Here is a 23199-nt window from a genome sequence, read left to right as displayed (position 1 = left end):
CTTCTATTACAGCTCTAGTAACCCCTATAACAAGTTAATAAAGCAGGATGAATAGGATGAATACTGATGAAGAGAATTTCAACTTCCAAACAACATAAATGCAAGAGTGTTAGACAAGTTCCCCAATCTTGACAGAAGGGGCTGTTACTGCACTTGAAAATTCTTTTAGCCTTTAGTATCACATACAGTCAAAGAACTCCACAGAGACCATGCAGCTGAGATGAAATGTTGGTTGGTTGTTTTGGGGTGGGTTTTTTTTTTTGGCTTTTTTTTTGTTTGGGTTTTTTTTCTTTTTGCTTTTGAGGCGTAAAAAGTTAGTTCGGCAACACTTAGGCAGGAAATCCTCAACTCAGGTAATTGACTTGTCTTTAGAAGGATACTTACCCTGAAAAAAGTGAAGCTACTAGCTGCTGAATAAGTGTCACTCAAAAGCAGTTTCTTGGCTTTTTCTTACACAGCGGGCAACTTTTCTTTTAAATTCTCCATTTCTGTCTTCTCTCCATTCTTTCTGTAATTGAATAGACAGCTTTCAGATGTCAGTCCTATAACAACGTACAAGTTCTAGGAAGACTCTTGGTGTTTTTAGACACTAGTCAACACCTAAATTTGCTTACAATCATTGAACTAGTCACTGAACACCTGTGACATTAAGGAATTTTGAATGCTTGCTCTGAGTTTCTGTGCGAGCTGCTCACACGACATTGAGGAAGCAGCCTTTCCCCCTTGGATTCTAGGCATTCTCCAAGACTAAACCGATGGCTACCAATATTTCACAAAGTCTAGGCCAAAATCTTTCTACTTCAGCCTGCAAAGTAGCAGCAAACTCAAACTGTAGACCACAAGCTATTGTTATGGGTTAGAGAAAATCTCTTTAACTGCAGTGATGAAAAAAGGTACACAGCTACTGTGGAGTCAGTAACTCTTCTGCGATTTTGAGGACAGTTTCAACTCCCTTCTCAATCTAGCCAGGACACTCCAGGATAGAAATACAGAAGTCACAGTATTCAGAAGAGGCACAGCAGTGCCCTTAGAAAGAAAACACCTCCTAGTTAGATATGGCTGCAAGATACTGGCTCCATGAGGAAGACCTTAACAGCACACCTATGGGAATGGTCTCTGTGACAGGCATCTGATTTCAGAACTGCATAGATGAGGAACAAAGATAAAGATGAACAGGAAGACAGGCAAGAGGTAAGTCTAAACCCAGAGACGTGCACACTATGGTATCACCAAAAGCCATAGGGAAAAGCACAGCCAGTTTCAAGATTTTTTTGTACCTCAGATGAAAGCATAGGAGCATGATACACTGTGACTAAGGTTGACGTGTTGGGTACCGGCAAGGAAGTGGTGGGAAAATATGAAGAACTCCTTATTTGTATGAAATAAGTTATATAGTTCTTAGTTTTTGAGATAAGCAATATATTCTTACTGCAGGAGTAGGGCAAGGGGTTAAAAAACCCCCACACTGTTTTACCTGAAGCAACCTAGCACACACCACCTTTTCACCCCCTACTTGAGGTGAAGGTTGTAGCACATGTGAGTGAGAAAAAGTTAGGATAACTGGTATATCGTAACATTCACAGCCTCCAGGCTCACCTAGCTAGTTAGCATGTCACAAAGCCCAGCATGCTTATCTTTCCAGTGAAAGCACAAATAAGGCTACTAATTAATTTGTTCTTTTTCAGCAATTAATACAGCAAGCATTTGGTTCCTTGGACTGGGACATAGAACAGCTTAGACAAGATGGCTTAAGGCCAAGAAAAGCATTGAACTTGTGCCCTCCTAGCTTCAGATTCTTAGGTTTTATTTCTACTTTTTATATTTGTAGTTCTATGAAGCAAGTGTGCAGAACTGAATAGCAAGCAAAGTTTTCAATTTGACAGCAGCCTCTCCAAAGCTCTTATTTTAGGTCATGAACTGTTCTACCTGCTTCTCACAATATCCATTCTAGCTCTCATCCCTCATTTTTGTCCCACTCCAAGAGACAGTATTCCAACACTCACAGTTCATCTTCCCATGAAGCGGGTATATCCCCTGCTCCTACAATATTGTGACCTGCCTGTAACATCTTATTCTCTAGACACACTTAAAACTAGAGAAAATGAAAGCAGACAGTATCTTTTAGTAACTGCCAAATACTGTTGCTGCAGTAAACTTGTACTTCATAAACTAAGTAGAAGACATCTTGAGAGCAGCTCGGAATAAAGCACGTGAGCTGCTGATTCTTCATTACCCTGATGAGTATGTTCTGGTTAATATGAAGAGGATGTAACATACTATCCAGCAGGAGATGCTAAGCTGCTCAAGCAGCACATTAAGTTTAAAAGTTATTTGGAACATCTAATACCACAGTCAGAAAAATAGTTACTAGCATCCAAAGGTTGTATCAGTGATGCCTCAGTACTGTCTTCACAGTTGGATTTGGATATAAGTTTTTGTTCTTTCAAGCTGGACTAGAAAATGCTGTGTTTCCTTAAGACATTTTCACTCTTCACCCTAAGGTTTAGGTAAAGAAATTTGTAATTTCCTATCTAGCATCTCTGAGGAGAAGAAAAAAAAGAAAAAAAAAAATCATGAAGTGGCTGGTACAGAGTGGGGCACACAACAGAAAGATTAAAAAGCTTGTGAAATGCCAGGAAGGTGACAAGCATAGCTCAACGTATAAGCTTTCTCCAGTGTTAGGTCGGATACATTCAACATACATGAGTCTGTAAACTGATGAATTCTAATTGTACTTTTAGCATTTCATTAATAACTTGCTCCTCCCAGTGGTCTCAGGTTCACCAGCAGAAAACGTCAATGTGTCCTGGCTACTTGTTTCCACCAGTAACATGACTCAAGAAGGGGCGGTCTGACACTCAAAAGAATGTTAACAAGGGAATTATTCACTACAACTTTGTGTTTGTTTTTGTTTTTCTTCCCATTAAGTTTGTTCCACATAAGACTATTCCCATGATGATATTTCAGCACAGCTCAAGCACCTTTGGAAATACTAACAGCATAGTACATCAAAGGCTTCAGGAAACTAAACTCCCACCCACTCTGTCAAGCTATAGCTAGCTTGACAGAGCAGCCTAACATGCTTCTAGAAAACTCAGCATCTTCTGATTACCATCTCTTTTCCTCACTACCCCAGTTAAAAGACCTAGAACTTCTTTTGTGAGAGCATATCATGTGTTAGTCATTGCTGAACTGCAATTCTAGAGTAATTCAAAGGAAAGTATGTTGGTGTATCGAGAGGCTGAGAGAGTTGGGGCTGTTCAGCCTGGAGAAGAGAAGGCTCCGGGGAGATCTTATTGTGGCATTCCAGTACCCAAAGGGGGCCTACAGGAGAGCTGAGGAAGGACTTTTTACTGGGGCATGTAGTGATAGGACAAGGGGGAATGGCTTTAAACTGGAAGAGGGCAGGTTTAGATTAAACATTAGGAAGAAATTTTTCACTATGAGGGTAGTGAGGCACTGGAACAGGTTGCCCAGAGAGGTTGTTGAGGCCCAATCCCTGGAGGCATTCAAAGCCAGGCTGGACGTGGCCTTGGGCAACCTGGTCTAGTGGGAGGTGTCCCCGTCTATGGCAGGGGGGTGGGACTCAATGATCTTCAAGGTCCTTTCCAACCTAAACCATTCTATGATTCTATGATCTCAGATGAGTGGGACCTGAAGTCTGTTCCCCTACTTCTCTCAAAACTGAGAATTTTTTCCCTTCCCACTACACTTATGAGTCTAACTGCTATTCTGCTATCAACAGAGCTCTCCTAGAGAGATGACAGCCGTGTTTATACACTCACGCAGAATAGGCCACGCTCCAGAAACACCATGCTGCATGAAACACTTGCACCTCACTTATGACAGAATCCTTACTGCAAATTCACCCTAGTCTTTGACTATAAACCAGGCTATTCTTCCTCACTCTTTAGCCAGTCGTTCTAGTCTGGGACAACACTTCTCCAGAGTTGAAGGCCAGGTGCTCGGTGAAGCTTTCACGTACATTCTCAAAGCACAGATCTACAGTCAAACCTACTGCTTTAATCCATGACCCAAGACGACTGCTGTAGAAAAGTGAATGCAAAGAGTCACAACATAATTATACTGAGGGACCCCAACACATTTTCTTCTTCCATTCAAATCAATAAATCTCTTAACAGCTTATATAATTTCCAAGATAAAAATTTTGCTGCATTATACTAATAAGATACCAGGAACCAAAAAAGGTTACAGAATACATTAACCTCTGCAGCTAAACTTAACGGCAGTTGTAACTGCTGCGTGTATGTAGCCACACAGGATTTTACAGCCAGCTCCCTTGAACTTTAAGAATAAAGGAGGTCAGTTTTATCCATTAAGTACCTCTGTGCACAAGTTATTTACTATAAATTAAAAAAAAATGCATTACTGCATAGGAGAAATTAAACCACTGTCTCTGAATTTGACAGCATCTTTCCCTTGCAATCTGTAAGAAGTTTCTCATGCCTAACTAGTAATTTTGTCTCACAACACGACTACTGTTCCCAACAAAAAGGTAGCCTTAGCCTGTGACATAAGGTTATTCCAAAAGTTATTGTACCATTTGTCAAACTAGAAGCAAAACTCCATTGCAAGTTTAGGTTTGTACACCAAAGACAATTGGCAGACCAAGAAAAATCTTACCGCTGCATCAACATTAGCAGGAGAATCACCATTGGGATCTGCCAGCATAGAAATAACACTAATCATTATAGTTTCCACTGTGTGAATGGGAAGCCAACGTTCCTCAGGTTTTTCATAGCCATATTTGTCTTCTCCAGGCTCATGAAGAATTGAAATGCAGACATCACCATTCTTGTCAACTACAAAATAGAACAAGGCATATTTCAGCAATGAACAACATGCTGGCATTTCTTCAGGATAGTTACGGAACTGTTAATCTTCACTCCAGCAAGTCTGAGAACGCATTGAAGACGCTTTACAAAAAAGGAAAGTAATTAACTATTACAGAACACGATCTGTAATAAGCAGGGCTTGGTGGAAGTCTGTTATTCTGCCTGGACTTCTGGCAGAGGGAAGCACACGGGGAAGAAAAACTTAATTCTAACATCATGTTGCAACTTTCAAGACTATTTATATAGGCTTTCACCAAAGCTTTTTCTGTTAAATTCAAACTAGACATTGACTATTTTCCACAGCAACAGCTGGATATTACTGCAATATATTGGAATATGATTTAAGCTGCTGGAATTTGAAACTGCCTGACAAGTACTTTGATATTTCCGAGCTGAAACTGACACGGCATCAAAATCATCTCTCTGTCCCTTATGACGGGAGCACTGGGCTGGTGTCGTCCCAGCTTTCAACATCTACAACTTCAATAATGACTTTAGAAACCGAAGAGCATTCCTCCAGCCCAGTAAAAACCTTCTTCCATTTTACTTTACCTTCCCACTTATGTCCAGCAGTCCATAAGTAAGTGAAACATTAGGAGTCGTCATCTTTGGAGGGACTAAAACATTATCTCCTTTCATGTTTCACGGGAGGAGGACAACCTTGTGCCTTCTATATTGAACTGCCAAATTAGTAATACTAAGATGAAATATCTGGAGGTATAATAAGAGGCAGCTATAGAAGTCAAGTTTCTCCTCAGACCAGAATTTTACACTTAGGAGAAAAAAATAAAAAATAATCCTTGAACAGTTACCAAGAGTTTAAGAAGCTACTTTCAGTACCTTCTGAAAACACTTTAGGAGCAGTCTCTCAGAGCAGGACTATTAAAAACTCTGCCATGGTTATTACTTCTTTGTGAAGCGAAGATGGCAACGTAAATGCAGAGTTTCACATTTCTAACACGAACAGAAATGTATCCATTTGTCTTTACCGCATTTTAGTTCTCAATTGCAAAAAGAAATTGAAACTTTGATGTTTCTTACCATTCGGATGCCAGATTTCTGTGATGAATTTCATTTTTGGCGGCCTCAGTGGATAGTCTTTTGGAAAAGTAAGATGAGCCTTGAAAACACCACCTTCACTGGGGAATCAAAAATATCTCAGTAGAGTTTCTTGTAAACTTAAGTTGAAGACTGGAACTTATTGATGTATCAGAAACTCTCAGTTTACCCCTCACACAGCTTAACATCATGTTAGTAATTAACAGTACCATCATTTCCATATGCAATGCAAAGAGTTTCTGGATTGAGAAGATACTTTCACAAGACACTGCCAGTTCCCCAACACTATCTTTTTTAGAATTAGGATGATGTTCCAGAGGGGAAAAACCACATACATACCCCCCACACCCTCCCCGCCCCACCCCCCCAAATAATCAAAAACTGCCAAGGAATTCACCATCTGGTATTACAACTTGCATTGTTCCTCCCAGTACATTTATTAACAAGAAAAAAAATATTGCAAATAACTTCCCTTCTCAAGTACAGCCCAGCAGATACCTGTTTATTTTCCTCCTTTATACACCTCAGTCCTAATTTCTCAGTATCAGTCTGCAGCAGTGAGCCTCAGTGAAAAGTTATAGAAAGCTTCTTTATACTTGTGTCTAGAGCATCACTTTGTACAAAGATTTTCAAGACTACCTTTGCAACACTAAGCTACAGGGACTCAGACATGACAGTGAGGTGTTATGCATTAGTTACCCACTAAACTGGAAAACAATAATAAACAAGAGACATCCAGTTTTTACGTGGAGTTACAGGCCCGTATTTAACTAAGGTAAGACTCTGTTGTTGGGTTTGGGGTTTTGGACCTTTTTTTTTAAAAATAACTAGATTTCAATACCCAAGAATAGTCCATTTTGAGAAGTGTGAAGTCATTATTAAATGGAAAACCTTATAGATGGACTACTTCACTAATGTAAGTACTACAACATTTGCCCAATTACAAGAAATGACAGTAACAGAAGTTTGTAACAAAAGTTGAAGTTGCAAAGGCAGAGATTATAAAAACTGGAATATAACCTCCAAAGAAGGTGGCACTGGATGTGTAGCATGACGAGCTACTCCTCAGTAGCCATGCAAACAAAACTGGTGTAGAAGAGACAAAGCTGTTCAGTACAGGGTTGGTTGGTTTTTCTTCTTTATTTGTAAAGGAGTTGGAGCCAGTATCCAAAGCCCATAGGCTACTGAGAAAATAACAAATTTTACCACCACTAACCAAAGATGTGCAATTCCAGCAAGTGTCTCAAAAAAAAAACCAACCCAAAAACAACCCCAAAACATCCCCCCCCAAAAAAAAAATTACTAGATCTAAGTGACTTGGCTCTTAAAATAAAGCAGCTGAGGGGATCTGAACCCACAACAATTATTTTCCACAAGTTTTAGAAGAGGCAGGCAGTTACCAAAGAATCTTTGATCCTGGGAAGGGCAAGAATTCCAGAAACACTGGCTATTTTAGCATTCATATTAGTCAAGACAAAGGAGAGTTAGATTACTTTTGCTGATAGCCCCAAACCAGTTAAGTCCTTTCTTTCAAACTGAAAAAGTTCTTCTTTTCCTTCTTAAAGGAGCAGATCCTAAGGCTACTAGGCTGTATGACATAGCTGGTTGACCCTCATCAACTAAGTATAAATACAGCTCTAATTGGATACACATTAGAAACCAGTTAATAAAGTACAGCTGTCAATTAAGGGAGATCAGTGACATTTTTAGCAATATTCCTGATAAAGAGGTCTCTGTCAGTAGAGTCATGCACTGAGTCTAAAATCTTTTTAGGTACACTCAGAATAAATAAAGTGGGACCAGGAATGAGACTAAAGTTTGAAAATTTTGAACTGCCCCGTTATGTTAAACTATTATGTTCTGCTGCCATCATAAAATGGACCAAGAAGGAAGGATTCAGTATAATGCTACCTTGAAAAGCAGCAACTAAGGACTGGAACAGAAGAGAGCTTTTATCTAAAAAGCCTCAAAACAAGCTCAGCACCTTATTGAAGTGGGAGAAAAAATGCTATTGCAATTTTTAAAATATAGTAAGAGGTTCAATTAGAAACAGTATTACTTTACTGACAGTATTTATAAAACGGCCATGAGAATAATGGAGCCACTACAAAACTGTTCAAAAGAGGTCAACAGAAGTTGGAGAATTCATCTCATGCAGGACTTGAGAATCACAAGGTATACAGCTTGAGAAGAAGCAAAGCAATTCAATTACTGTTCTTAAGCACTTATTCAGAAGTCTGCAAACAGAGGTATACAACAACTTCATGATGGAACTAAAATTGACCTCAAGTAAATGTCACTAAGCTTTTTGTATCATTAATTTACCCCGGAACAGCTTAATGAAGGAAAACAGAGTTCATCTTCAACTTCAAGAGCTACACTTTAAGCTGACCTCTTCTGGGCATAGAACCTTTTCCCAGGAGCTAGAATAGATCATCACATATAACCTCTACGAGAAAGAGAGATTGCTCTCTCAATTAGCCAGAGCTTTTTTTTTTTTTTTTACACAAAAAACAAACAAACAAAAAACCCAGAGAACACAAAAAAAAAACCCCCCACACAAAAAAAACCAAACCACACTGCACGTGCCAGAATGCTTCAGGTATGTAGCAGTGCAAAGCCACAGTGAACTTAAAGCCCAGGAAAAGAAACTACTGTATGAACTGCATGGTTTTGTGTCCAAAAGTCAATTAAATAACCAGGTTCTTAGGATAAAGATATAAGCTTTCTGAAGCCCACTGTGAGAGGTTTGCCAACAATTCAAATTTGATCAACACTGAGCTACTCTAGGTCACGCTAGAAGTTCTCCCATCTCAAAGTGACAGAACTTAAGGCTAATTCTACGTTCTGCTGCAGTTCCCCAAAGACATTCCTCTTGAATATTTTCCTATGATCACCAGCATGAAGTTGCAATAGTTTAAAATCGTACTATCAGCTAAACTACAGCCTCACAGCAATAACAGCAAATAGCTGCCTTACTTAAATGTATAAGAAAACAGAAGCTGCCTCTGAGTATAGGCTATTCTTTCTCATTTCTACACGAGTAGAAAGGGATCAGTGTTGCGTTTTCCCAGGGGAGCAAAGCAGTTTAGAACTTCTATATAGCAAATTCAGCTATTTACAGGTATTTTGCTAGCAGCAGAACAGCGTTACCTAGCTTAGTCAGTATGAAGGTTTAGTTAACTTCTACTCACTTAGATCAAACTAAAACTAGTAAACCCAAGTTCACTTAAGTTTCTGTATAAGTATCAGTACTTACTATAGTGTATCTGGAGGACCAATAATAAGGACTTCCCATCGATAAAGATCATTGTCATCTATTAAGCCCGCTGAAAAGCCTTCCACTGGATTTTTGTTGAGCTCTGTGTAGGAAAAAGAATTTAAGAGTGACTTTAGGTGTCTGATATGCATTCGCTGCTTTTGCTCGTGGCTCTATATGTGACCAAAAAAACCCCGTAACTTTCAGTGATTTGGCGCCTACTGATGGACTTACAGCCTGGATGAGTATCCTCGACACCCTACCACACACAACAGCATGCTGCCAGAGCTGAGACCCATGGTCTGACTCTAAAACTATCTGAAGTACACAGAAGCGCCAAACTAACTCAGAAAACAAATTTGCTACTAACAAAAAAGACACACTGCTTTATAAGAACCCTGAGATCAAACTAAAGTCTATCTTTAATTCTAGAAAACGTTAACAGAAGAACAAAGTCACACTATGTTTTCATTTGAAACTAACATCCTACTTCCCTTAAATGATTTCTTTCATAATCTGAAAACATTTGAGACCTGTACCCAGTGCATTCTGGAGGCAACGATTTATTACATTCTGAACTACTAGAAGAGAGCATAGAAGATAAGCTATTATGCTGTTTAGGTTTTGGGACTTTTATTTTTTTCTTTTGTTTCAGTTTTATCCACTAGTGATAAGCAATACAGGATTCTATGTTTACAGGCTACTTCATATAGTTACTGCCAGACAGAAAGCATATCTGGAAATAGCTATGCAGAAGTCAGATCTAGATGTAGACTCCACCGAGTTTCCGTTTGCAGGCTGCTCCAGGAAAAATCATAAAATTTGGAAATAAACACCTCAAATGAGTTCTGCCTGAAATTCATCAGGGGTGGGGGTGGGGAACATCTCTTAACTAACATCTTTGGGTCAAAAACTAATTTAACACCATATTGATGACAAACTGAAATTCTTGATCCAGCATTTCCAACAGTACGTACAAAGTCCTGATGGATCTTTGGTATTTAGGATAGGGGAAGGGGAGAAAATGTTATTCCTTCAACTCGTCAGTAATTTCCAGATTAAGTTAGGGATTTTGTTTTGTTTTACAATTACTACTGCACTTATTTTAAATCCTGTCAGACATTATACAGCCCTCTATTATATTCCACAGTACAGTCAGTCTACATGTTCCTTCTTTGTAAACCCAGCAGCTGTATTTTGTCTTGATTTCTAGGCGTTACAGGCTTCAGAGGTCCTTATAATGCCCTCAGGTACCTGCAGAAGAAGTTCAAGTGAGAACCTCATACCTTTATGAAGAAAAGACTACCATTAAGTCCAGACTGATTTGCCTATAAGCTTGCAGTCACTCTTTGCCAGTTAAGTTCTTAACTATTTAAAGCATGGTTAAAAAGTGCAAAAACAATCAATTCAAGCCCTACCAGCACAGTCCAAATCCACATGGGGAAAAGAAAGTACTCAGCTCACATGAAGGACCAAGGTCCTGAAGAGGTAGACACCAGGAATACCAACTTTGTTTGGCCATTGGTAATTCAGAGTCAAGTTTATCCACAGAGATGACTCTATGTTAAAATCCTAAGAAATATTGGAAGGGTTTTTCTTAGAACCTACTCAGCAGGGGTTTAGTCAACAGATGAGGTCAACCACTCACTCGCCAAGTTGCAGGACATAGACTTAGGTATTGAACCAAATCATGTTTTCTCAAGACAATGCCCAAAACAAAAGGTATTATCACAGGCTACTTAACCAAGATGCAAGATTCAAAAACCAAAAGTCTATTAGCATGGCCCCACCTCCACTAAGCAGACCAGTTTTCACCCTCTGGCATCTTTAAGACCTTGTGGAAACAGCTGCATGAGCTTGAGTAACAGTTCTATTTAATTTTAGGTGAAAGGGCCAGAGAGACTAGGTTAGTGTCTCACATGAAGCAAGGATTCACCAGTCCCTTGCTACCTCCCTACTACAGACATTTCTCCAGTATCAGACATTAAAAGTCCCACCACATTAGTAGTTGAATATAACCTACTTTTTCCTGCACAATTTTATATAAAAAAAATAACTGTCTATTGCTTGTGCAAAAAAAGCCACCTCTGTTCAGGACACTTAAGTCATTCTTTTGGATTTTATATTAGTATTGTAATAAAGAATATTCAGCATAACTACAGAAGTCAACAGAAAGAGTGCAAATACTAGGTTTGAGTATCCCACCTTAACACTTTCAAACCTGAATTTAAGCCTCAAAAAAACACAAGTTCCCTCGTTTCTGCATTTCCACAGGAAGAAAACGGTTAATGTCAAGTTCTATGTAACCTGCAGCTCAAGCTGCTCACATTTAGCTTCCTTATTGTTTGCTAGTAAACACTTCTCAGTGATAAGACTGAACAAGACCGCTAGAAGACTCCAGAAAATTCAGCATGCTTTTCTCTATCTAAATAGACCACACTACTTGAGTCTAACATACACGTTTTCTTTTCTATTTCTTGATTTGTGCTATTTCCATTTCTTTTTACATCTGCCTCAGCCTCCAAAGATTTTTTTACCCTTGCATCCTTTGAACCATTTTTCCTGTACTTATTCCCAATGAAAGCTAGCTCTCACACTGACTCCTACCTAAGGCCTTGCAGCTCTATATTACACGAGATCTTGTGAGAAGGAATAAGACTGCTGGATGCCAACTCTTGTAACACAGAAAGCCTGTAAACTGTATGAAGGGGACAGCCATTGACAAAAATCATCAGTTACAGCAGTTAGAGAAATTTGGTTAGTGGATGCTCCCTATAAAGCAAATTACGATGTTACTTCTTTTACAGGAAGTGGCATCAGTCTCTGCTTGTAAAACGTTCTCAATTTCCTTCCATAGCAGCAAGACTGAAGCATAGTTCAAACAGCTAGTGCTTGCACAAATACTTTGAAGTAAAACAATGGATATTAGCTCAGGCACCTACTCCACTAGAGATATGTAGAACTACCATAGGCAAGTTAAAATGAGCTTTTCCATCCAGATTATTTATGCTGAACATTATTATTTATATTTATATATAGATTATTTATAACTGAACATCAACTAATGGCTGGGTGGCAGACAAAAAAAAAAAAAATCTCAGGAAAGTTTTGCACTGAAACACAAAAACATCATCCTTGGCTGCTTTACCATGGATAGCCGAGAGCTGCTACTCGTTAAAATTGGCAAACACTGAAGCCTAGGGTTTATCTGGTTTTGTTCCTCCCCCTCCTGGATATGTAGCCAGTGCTGCCTATCGAAACAGTTAACTAGTAGTACCGCTGATCTCTTCGTGAGTTGAGACTCGCACACTAGAGAAATCCACGCACCAAAATCCCAAATGAATAGCGGTGCCACTACAGCAAGAAAGGAGCACACACGCACAGTCAGAGGAGTCAGCTGCTAGGCAGAGGGACCGCTGCCCACCAGCCGGAGCCTCTGGTGACACTAACACTGCACTCAAGAAAATGAGACACCTGTTCTCTGCGTCTGTCATTTCCTACCAACTACAGGAGTTAACTACTTGCAGCCTGAACCGGAGTTTTCCTAGACAAACACATGGAAGGTGAAAACGCTTCGTAAGGCAAGGGATTCAATTCCCCCCCCCCAGCCTGGGAGCGGGAACAGGCCCTTGTGTAGGTCCTCTACAAAGCCCCGTTGCAGAGCTAGGCTACAAGTCCTGGAAAAGCAGAGAAGTCGGGCACCTATGAAGAACGCAGTCCCTCCGTGTTATTTTTTTCAGCACTTAGTTTTCCTTTGAGATTTCTTGTTTAGCTGAAGATATCCTGTACTTTTTAAACATAAATGAGTACATTAGCACAATTCCACCCTGTCAATGCCTAAATAAGTGAAATTTACATGCTACTGTATATTACACACAGTTTAGTATTTCTGCCAATATTTTCTGCATTTCTCATAGTTTAATACAATAGAAATTTTTCTTCCCTGAGGGGGAAAAAAAAAAATAATAATAAAATCTTACATTCACTCTAGAAGCAGTTTCAGGTAGAGTCCTTCAGAGCTCAAGCAGCAGCTGACAGCCAAAGCAGCACAAGCCTGGAGAGCTGCCAAGCAGCAACATACCGGGGAAAGAATCCTGCGGCTGCTTATAAATTAGGCATTCAGTCCCTTTAATCCCAGTCCTGAATCAATACCTGATTTGGGAGGTGAGGAAGGCTACAGGCCCATAATTCAACAGAGTCGTTTCAGTCCAGAACAGACTTTAACATCCAACGCCTAGTCTCCCACATGATCTGCCAACACAACCCATTGCTCCTTTAGCAGTTTAGCTCTTATTAAAGCAGAACTAAGTTACCATTGCCTTAAACTTGAGCCAACACAGTACCATAAGCTGTGCTTCCAGTTTCAGTGTTTAGTTGACACCAAGCCACTGATGTTCCCACACTCAGTAAAACTGCCTTTATGTAAGCCAAGAGACTTTCACCAATCCAAACGCAAAACGGCGTCAACAAAAATGACTAAGCAGAAAGAGCCCCATGGCTACATGCAGCAGCTATGTACGGCATCTAAACTTTTCAGCTTGACTTTTCACCCAGCCAGCCACTGCATATGAACACTTCAGAGTATTTTAAACTACACTGCAGTACAAAGCTTTCAAAAATATAAGCTTCCACATTATTTTTAATAGCAGCCTCTTCAGTAAGTTACACAGTGGTTGAGTTTTGTGCAGCCAGTGGATTGAGTCCAGCACAAAACCAGAGACCGGACAGCCTAAATCCTAACTGAGGCTTCTGGAGGAATCATCCAGCTGACTTACACACAGTCCTGAGAACAAGCAGGTTATATCAGAGCTTTACATTTGCTACACATGAGGCTTGTTTTTTTCTTGGTTGCTTTTTAGGAGTCTCAGTACTAGTCCAGGAGCTTCTAACAACTGTACAGACTGAAAATCCTTGTTCTAGACTCTTCTTCTCCATACCCCAAGCTGCGACTTCCATATAGTTATATTACTTAACTGAGGTCAGTTATGATTTCCAAGACTTTCCCTTCTGCCTGCATATCCAGCTGTAAGTCTCTGATTCTAGAAGATTAGGGCTGAGACAATGATAAAGTAACACGATCTCCTTGAACAGATGTATTCCTTGAGCTCTCCATATTATCCACTCTCATCATGTTCCGTCTTGCTCCACAAGCTCATCCAAGAAGTTCAGACAAAAACATAGTACAAGATATGCACACACTCCTGGTAGCCACTTCATCAGTGACCAATAAGATAACAATTAAGACAGAACAGTTTTAGTCTCAGAAGGACATTGTAATTATTTTGGAGTGAGTCTGAAGCAGTAAAGACAAACCTGTCCTAAGAAGAGCCTGGCAACTAACTAATTTCCAGTGCTCGTTGCGTCACCCCCTGTTGATAAGGGCAGCACCACAGACTTCTACAAATCTAATTCTCCTCTCAGTTCAGAGAATTTGTAGGAAGGGTTGTACAGTTAGCATTAACAGGCAAGTTGTTCACATATATCATCTCAGTGCAGTGTTACACAGCTTCATGCACTGCTGCACCAACATGCTTCGCTTGCCACCTCCTCAGCTATATCTGTAGAGCCTTCCAAGGATTTGCACAGTGAAGCAGGTTTTGGAAGGATGGAGGACAAGTCTGGGGGTTTCTTATTCAATTTGTATTTTTACTCCTGATTAACTTCCCAGTCAGGGCCACAGCTCAGCTCTGCAAACAAGAGGACAGTAGCACAGGCCCAAAGTGAAGAGGCAGAAGCTCCTATAACTACCACTACAAATCTGTGGATTAAGGTTATAGGGGAAAAAACTTGACTAGATAGAGACTGGAATTCTTTTAGTAGTAAGGCATCATGTTATTCTAGACATAGAATAGAGTTTCTTGATTGTGCATGTTCCGTAGCTCCATGTTCACATGAGTTGTAGCATACCTGAAGACAGACAACTGGAAGTTCAGGTTAGCTATTTAGTTGAAAACTGACTGTTAACACACTAACCAGAAGCTTGTAGTCTTTGGTACTGTCTTGGCTCTTAAGGAGTTCCCCATAGTTCATGGAAAGGGCTACCGATGGACATTGACCATGCTCCTTTAGACACTGACCTCAACTTCTAGGTCATAAAACCTGTGCTCTCACACAGTCTCAATTAGACCACAGACATCCAGCTACCAATGTGACCTGGCAATCAGTTTACTCAGCCCATGATCTGTTCCCATGCACCATTTCACCAAGAGTCATGAAGACAGGCAAGAATAGAGATGACCTATTTTGAGACATTTTCTTTCTGTAGCACTCTTCATACATAGAAGCCTTCTGCATAGACACATTCAAACCAGTTCCTTTCCAACATCCCACACTTACCATACACAGAAGGAAGGTCTTTCCCCCTCCTCCTTATGTTTCTGCCATTAAGCAAGTGTCTGCAACTTGGCAACTTAAGTAACTGCAGAGCACAGTGTGTGTACTAAGCCTGCAAGTCTTTTCTCTCAAGATGAAGGTGGTGTTCCAGTTACTTTACTGTCCAAATTAGCGTCCACAGAACACTGGAAATACAAAACATACTGATGGGAACCTTTGAATTCTATGGTATTGTTTAAAGTTTTGAAGTAAATATGCTTCCAGAATTAAGATTCTCAGCAGTAAGTTTAGAACATACGTTCAATTTAATAGTAATCATGTATTTTTGGTAGAAATTGAGATAAACTTTTTCCTGAAGAGCCCTTTTTGGCTAGACTCCTTGAAGCATGCTGTGTATCCCATCACATCAGAATTTAACACAATTACATCACCCAGGTTAAAATGGAGGTTGAACAGGTCTCTTAAAATATAGTTTCTAGTAAGGTCTGAATTTTGGGGGGGAAGTGGTATGAGGAAGGGAAGAACAAGGACAGTGAAAAGGACTGAAGAACCCTGATTCTGAAGTCCACACCCGAAAGGAAGCAAGTATCCCATCAGGAAACATTCAGTGGTTTGCCCATAAAAAAAATAAATGAAAAAAAAAAAATCAACTGCAGCACAGGGCCACATTCATCTATTGCACTCGGTATAACAGAAACACCACCTTCATTTTGTCCTCAGTGTCCAATACACGTTTCCACTCTTAAGAGAGTCAGACAAATTAGGCAGGTACATGCATCTGCCTGGATTTGAGATGGTCACCCTCAGCAGCGTTTAATAGAGATCTTATCAGAAAGAAGTAGTTCCTGAGACTCCATGATTATCTCATCCCAAAGCAGATGTCAAAAACAGGTCAGGTGAATCACACTCTACATGTACTTATTTCTCTCACCTACAAAGGAGCCTACAGAGCTTCAGATGTCTACTGCATACAACTAGTAGAATTTGGCAAGACAAGTCCCATCCTAGGCGCCAGTCGTATTTCTGTAGTTGAGTTTAGCACAGACAACAGGAAAAGTTAACCAACTTAACAGCTGTTTGCAAATTAACAGACTAAAGCTACAAAAAAGTTCCATCCAAGTATCTTCTGGGCAGCCATATACGCATCAGTCATGAAACAGCACTGCTGAACAGAGCTAAGAGCTCTGGGATACGTGTGGTTTACACACAAGAATAGAACACGATTCTAAGAAATCCACTAGAAAGTCGGTATCACAAGACTATGCCATAGGGAGATGTCAACATCTGAAGAGTTCATCAGAAGCTTTCTTCATCACATGCATAAGCTGTTGTGCAAGTCAAGGACACTTTTCCAGCTTGTTTTCTCTCTTGCTTATAATATGAATAACAGGTTTGCATATCCTAATTTGAACTACATTGTTATTCAGAATTGTTAAGACATTTCTCTAAGTGACTCCTGACAGCATCATCTTTTATATCAGTACCAAGTGTAAGCCAACTAAAATAAACAGCCAGTTTGACATACTAGGTGATGTGATGACTGCATGGAAATAGGCTTCCCTTAACGAACAAATCACACACAGAGAGACTGTGAAAACCTTTATAAAGGGTTGCTATCAAGAAGTCTCTACTATTATTCCAAACCTGTACAAGCGCTGCTAACATTCATGCCTAGGAGAGCAGTTATTTTTATGGAATCCTATTTCATTTAGATTGCTATACTTAGTGTTCTTACAAGGTCTGGATATCTGATCTCTGTTCCAGCTGATATGCCTTGGACCCGATAGCAGGAAGGAGAAGCAAATATGCACACTTACACTTGCAGGGTGGCCTAAAACTCAGACCTACTAGATTCTGTAAGTGAAAGATCTCGCCAAGACCAGTCTACTGACAGATACCCACACACCGCTGAAAACCGAAGCACAGAGCAGGTGCAATGTGGTGATAGCACAGGCCTGCATAGGAAGCATTACCCAGATTCTGTTCCCATAGGTTGGGACAAAAGGACTGCGAGAGTTTCAAGAGTCACATGCCCTCTTCCTTGCCCAAGCCACCTCACCCAAGCCACCTGCTCTTCTTTCTCCAGGCACCTAACTGCACACTCACTTTAGTATTTGGTTAGTTTATACTTTCAGAACAGCAGCCACCTTTCAGTTCAGTTCCACTTCATTAGAACCTAATCTTTAAGCTGGAAACAAAATGCTGCATTTCACTTTATTTAATACCTCCGCCTTATTTTACACTAACACCTGAAGCTTTCTTCTGCAGAATACCCCACACGCTTAAAGACTTTCAAAAACCCCAGCCCTATAGGTGGCAAACAAGAACATCTAGATCAAAACAGAGGTTGCATTAAACACAATAAAAGAAGAAAATTTAGCACTTATTGAGGCAAACAAGTTTTACCTACAAAGTTCACTTATTTTCAAACTGTTTAGATTAGGGCTTTGGGGGAAGAAAAAAAAAACCCAACTTGTACCAATACCAACCACAAAGGGGACCAAGTAATCCTATCTTCGTTGAATATGCATGTACTGTTCCAAGTCTTCCTTTGCATTTCCAAAAAAACCCAAAACAACACAACACACAAATTGGAGATACAAAAGTGTCAAGGCAGCATCAGTTATAATTACAACATGTGGTTTTATTTGAGGACTATTCACTCTACTTGATTTATCCCAGATCAGCTTCTCTGAAACCAAAAAAAGACATTTACAGCAAATCAACAAATCCTTATAGTTTATATTTCTGCAGCAGATAGGTCTTTAATACTAAAGTTGGAATCACTATCAATCACAGAAGGCAAGACATTTTAGTGGGATTTGGGTGATTTAACATCTCCAGATAAAGATCTCATCAATAAAGCAGGAATACTTCTAATGAAAGTATCTTCCCAATAGGTATTAATTTACCCCTTATTTCACAGGATCTCCAGCAGCATTTTCCCGTTCCACCATTCTCTAACAGAACAGTGCAAAGTCACTTTACTGCCAGATCCAGCTATGCCCATACTTACAATGACTTGTCTGGGGAAGGGAGGAGGCAGCAGAGAAGGAAAGAACTCATCATTTATGGTAAACTTGGTTCTTTCCCTGAAAGATTAGTAAGCTGACCTAGCGAGAGCCAACCAGCTGTGACTATAGGGGCCCCATTGAGTGGTAAGCTTATGAAGCAGGTTGTTATTGCTCCGGCCCGTTCAAGCAAGTGGTTGACTCATCAAGCCCCTCCATTCTGAGGTTTAGCTAAACCTCACTTTTCAGAGCTGCCAGCATTGGTGAATTTTTGCTCTTGTCACGGCTTTCGTAAATACTGCTTTCTTTGAACAGGCAGTTCAGCTTATTTCTGCAAGAGGAGCATTTTAAAAACTAACATGTGTGGCTAGTAAAGTTTGCCCCAAGTCACATCCATTATGTTATTTGCAGTGCAACAGAAATTCAGGCTGCTTGTACTGCTCAGACTCTAGTCACTGTAACAAGACATGTTTTAGCAATGATATTATCTATAAAGTCAGCATGAGCAAGGTAGCTTTGATGCTTCTGTCAACACATCCTCTCAAGAAACAGGATTATTTTATCTGCTATAATGGGGCACTACACTGCAAGTGTTGAGTGGTACACACATGCTGTATCTAAGCACCTCCAAAAGCATCAGAGCAATGAAGATTGATGTTATCTAAAAATATGAGCAAGTCCTTTTTTAAAAAAATGTCAGGGGGATTATAGCATTTTAAGTGATACTGCAGTTAAGTTTGACACATGCAAGACTTCGGAGTCTTAACAATTCAGGATAACATAGAATATCACTGGTCATACAAACAAACCTCTCCAAGGAAGCTAACAGCCAGACCAGCATCAATTTAATACTGCAGATCAGTGACATTCAAATTATTATCTTGTAGACAAACCTACTGTAAGCCAGTACTAAACTGTAAACAATGGTTTCTTACACCACCAGCCACACAAAAGATAGGCCATCTCAGCTTCAATCTATGAAGCGAGCTTAATTCCATAATTCCCCCAGAATTCACTCATCAAATATTTTAAAAGTTGCCAGAAATTCAACTAGATCAACATTACACTACAAGATTTTTTTTCCACGCAAGGAAGTTAAAATTGTTGAACTGTCACATTAAGTATTTAATACAGTTTCCCAACTTGTTAATTTTTAAGAACACACTTTCACTTTGAAATAGGAGCTGTATCCACTTTAATTTGAAATAATGCCATGTTTCTCATGTTTGAGAAAAATATTAGGGGGGCGAGGGGGTGTCCTAAGTTGGAGAGTATTTACAACACAATGTAACTTCAGCCAACTAGGGCTGTTTTCAATGATCCGTGTTTATGTTAAAGAGGACTCGCACTTCTGGTTCCACAGTACGCTACTGATTTAACTGCATCCTCCCTACGTGATTTTGCTGGATAAACTAGACAAGTCTGCCTACTCTAACAAGTCTCTGTGTCAGCAAGGATTTGGCTGAAAGATGAAATAAAAGCATTCAGAGAAACGCCTCAGTTCGCAAAACCCTTTGGCTTGACAGCTTTGGAGACTGGAAGAGGAGGTTTTCACTCTTGTCTCCTGCCTCCTTTCAAAGCACATAAAGTTTTGGGGCTTCACAGAGAACACAGTTTATCATCCCCCCACCTGCCTCTGGGGACGAACTCTGCTAATCCAGTGCTATAGCAATCTACATAGTTGCTATTGACTTTTTTTTTTTTGGAAGTTCAGAGGCACTTCACTCTTAGCTTTTCCTGCATCTTACCCATAAGAGGAAGTGGACAGGTCATGACTTCTATTTCACATTTTACCAATCCACAACCAAAGTGCCTTTCTCCTTCAAAAAAAAAAGCAACCAACATCTGTAAGAACAAATATGTTTATTGAATTTTAAGAGATTTCCAGAAGCTGCTAGAGCTTACAATTAAGTCAATTTGCAAAGAAACAACCATTTAGCTTCACAGATATCCATAGAGGAGAAGCTCCCTTCAGCACGAGCTAGTTAGACTAGACGTGCCCACCCAGTAGTTTATTAAAACACTTAAAATAAACCAAACACAAATAAGAACTACCCAAAGTTCTGACTATCCTGATTTGAACTGTTCTTGTGTCTAAATGGGGGCAAGCACATGTCAATATAAAACCAGCTACTATACTAATTCCCTGGTGATATAGCTCAATATTTCATTAGCAAAGGCACTGTGAAGCTACTTAGTGGGGGGGGGGAGGAGACAGGACGCAACAACCAGCCTACATCAAACTTGGAAGTTATTTTTTGTGACTATCATTGTATATCCCTTCTCCTAGAGCATTATCAGCATCCAAGAACACGCCACTTAAGTTGACAAGCATGTTGTATATATGGTGCTGTGGTACTCATTACCTGCTCAAGTTACAATACAAGCCAGCTCACTCCAGAAAAAACAGAAGCCTGTCTTCATACACTTATTGGAGCAACCTGGGATTATGTTGTCAAGTTTCATTCTGTGTTTTGATAAGGCCCTTGGTTTTAAGTCTTACTGACAACCAAGATGACTTACCAGTTGACCTTCACTTTAACAAAGTCTTCAAGAATCAAAACAACTCATTGAAACGCTACATGCCATAGGCACTTATTTTCCCCGCACAATGCCTTTATTAATAACCAAAGCATATGGGAGACAGAATAGGTAACCATTCTGAGAACTACTGTCTCACATTCCTTTCTCCTCCCATCATCATTTTTTTTTCCTCTCGGCATTGAAAAGAGTCTCACCCATTAAAGAATTTCCATATTCCTCAACTGCTCCACCATTACATGGGTTTCAGATTCCCCCTTCAACCTCGCTCCACTTCTGGATGTCTTACTCCAAGTCTAACAGCTCCGACTTCAGATCTCTTGTGCTTGAATAATGCTAGTTTGACAAGTGAGTGATCTAGAGCAATTTACACTAGTTTAGATCACATCACTCATAGCCACTGCCTGTTTGCTGTCCTCCAAAACCCAACCACTAGGTACAACCCAGTGACTCACCACGCTTGATATAACGCAAAAGCTGCATGTAGCAGAAGTACTGCAGTATAAGCCCCACCAGGGGAAAGAATACCACAATGCTGATTTTTGTTTTGAGGTAGAACAAGTAGTGTGGGTGTAAACAAAGGGACACATCGGAGCAGCTGAGACTTGGAAGAAGACAGTCAGCAGTAGGGAAGGAAGATCAGACATCATGAAGCTCAGTCTCTGCATTGCGACTTCAAGTAGCCTGCCATCAGAAAAAGCAGTGTCAGAGTCTAGTTTCAGCTCAGTTCAGATGTTGCTTAGGTTACCACAAATGGAAGAAACTGTTTTCCTTCTCAGGTCAGTCACTCCAGATAGGACTTTTTTGAAGAGTTCAAGACTCTTCTTCAGTACTCATCCCACACTTAAGTATACACACTCACTTTAAATATGGTTTCAATTCTTTTTTAATAGATGTAAAAGGATACCAAAGGCACTAATATTACTTAAAACACAGAAATCCCACAAGAGTTGCATGTTACGTGCAAACGGTTGCCGTACTTGAGTCAGTACAGTTGAATCAGTAGCAGTAACAAGGGCAACTGGAAAAGCTTACCAGGTTTTACCATTACACATAAAACCTTCACAAAAGAGTGAGCAGAAAGGTAGTCAGAAGTTAACCCCCAAATCTAACAGTCTACAAGTCTACTTACATATCCAACCAGCCTGTGCTCACAGGTCTTAAGATCCCACAAGAAAAAAAAAAAAAAAAGACATAACAAACACTGACAGCTAATACTTTTTATCAAGAGGCTTCAGCTAAATGTCAAACTTTCTTTCACGAAGCACAATTAGTTGGTTAAAGGAGAAATTCCAGACAGCCAAAGAACTATATTAGGTTACCAAATGCTCATTTTTATCAAGTTAGAGAGCAACTATTTCACACTATTGCTTCCCTAGAGCGATCATTTATAGGAAAGAAGCTTTGCACCAAATCCAGACTGGAGTTCCTGTAGTAAGCCTGTATCTAGTGCTGTTAGCATATCCGAACATGCAGACACCTCACTGAATGTCAGTAACAACTTCAGTAGTTACTAAGGTATTAAAAGGTGAGTGCTTATGTTCAGGAGTACAGCCACAGTATAAGATTATTTATTTTTATTTTTTTTTAAAGAATGTCACCTTAGAGGGGTAAGGGAAATCTTGTGTTAATAGTTAAATACATTCAAGTTTCCTCAAACTTGTCATCAACTAAAACCAGAAGATAATGCTGGAGATGCAACAAACACATCATCTAGCTTGTTATACCTGGTTATGCAACCTCACCTCCTTACTGCTAACGGTGTTGCTTTCCACCCTCACACTTTCAAAGACATTACTGAAGTCTCAGGCCAAAATCCTCCTCCAGGAATTCCTAAGCCACTAAGCGACCCCGTCCCTTTGTACGGTTACTCAGCAAACTCCAGCCAGCGCTGTATTTGCCTGAGTTTAGGTACACCTAGCACACATTTCCTTATCTGGGTATGAAGCAATTTTTACGTAAGGGACGAAAAAGGCGATCAGATTCGCCCGAGGTGGCGCGCAGACCCGTGCGTTTCCCTCGAGGGGATTACTTTACCCCAGCCGCAGCGACCCAGCAGGCAGAGGATGCGGGGGCACACGTGCGAGTGGGGGAAGGGAGCGGCGGCGGCCGGGGCCCCCGCCGCCCCCGCCCGCCCGCC

The 23199-nt window shown here is 40.2% G+C and overlaps 1 protein-coding gene across 1 annotated transcript in view; it reads right to left on the bottom strand.

The window, feature by feature from the left end:
• The window catches only part of UBE2G1 (ubiquitin-conjugating enzyme E2G 1), a 42370-nt gene that overhangs the window by 3066 nt on the left and 16105 nt on the right, over window positions 1-23199 (bottom strand). Inside the window, exons 2-4 of the mRNA XM_009885186.1 lie at window positions 9175-9277; window positions 5898-5995; window positions 4645-4823 (exon numbers count right to left, since the gene is read on the bottom strand). Coding sequence (XP_009883488.1) covers window positions 4645-4823; window positions 5898-5995; window positions 9175-9277 — 380 coding nt within the window. The remainder of the gene's footprint in view (window positions 1-4644; window positions 4824-5897; window positions 5996-9174; window positions 9278-23199) is intronic.

Source organism: Charadrius vociferus, unplaced genomic scaffold (genome assembly GCF_000708025.1).
Source record: "Charadrius vociferus isolate BGI_N301 unplaced genomic scaffold, ASM70802v2 scaffold54, whole genome shotgun sequence".
Taxonomy (NCBI): Eukaryota; Metazoa; Chordata; class Aves; order Charadriiformes; family Charadriidae; genus Charadrius; species Charadrius vociferus.
Note: the sequence above shows the minus strand (reverse complement) of the source record. Positions and strands in the feature narration are given on the sequence as shown.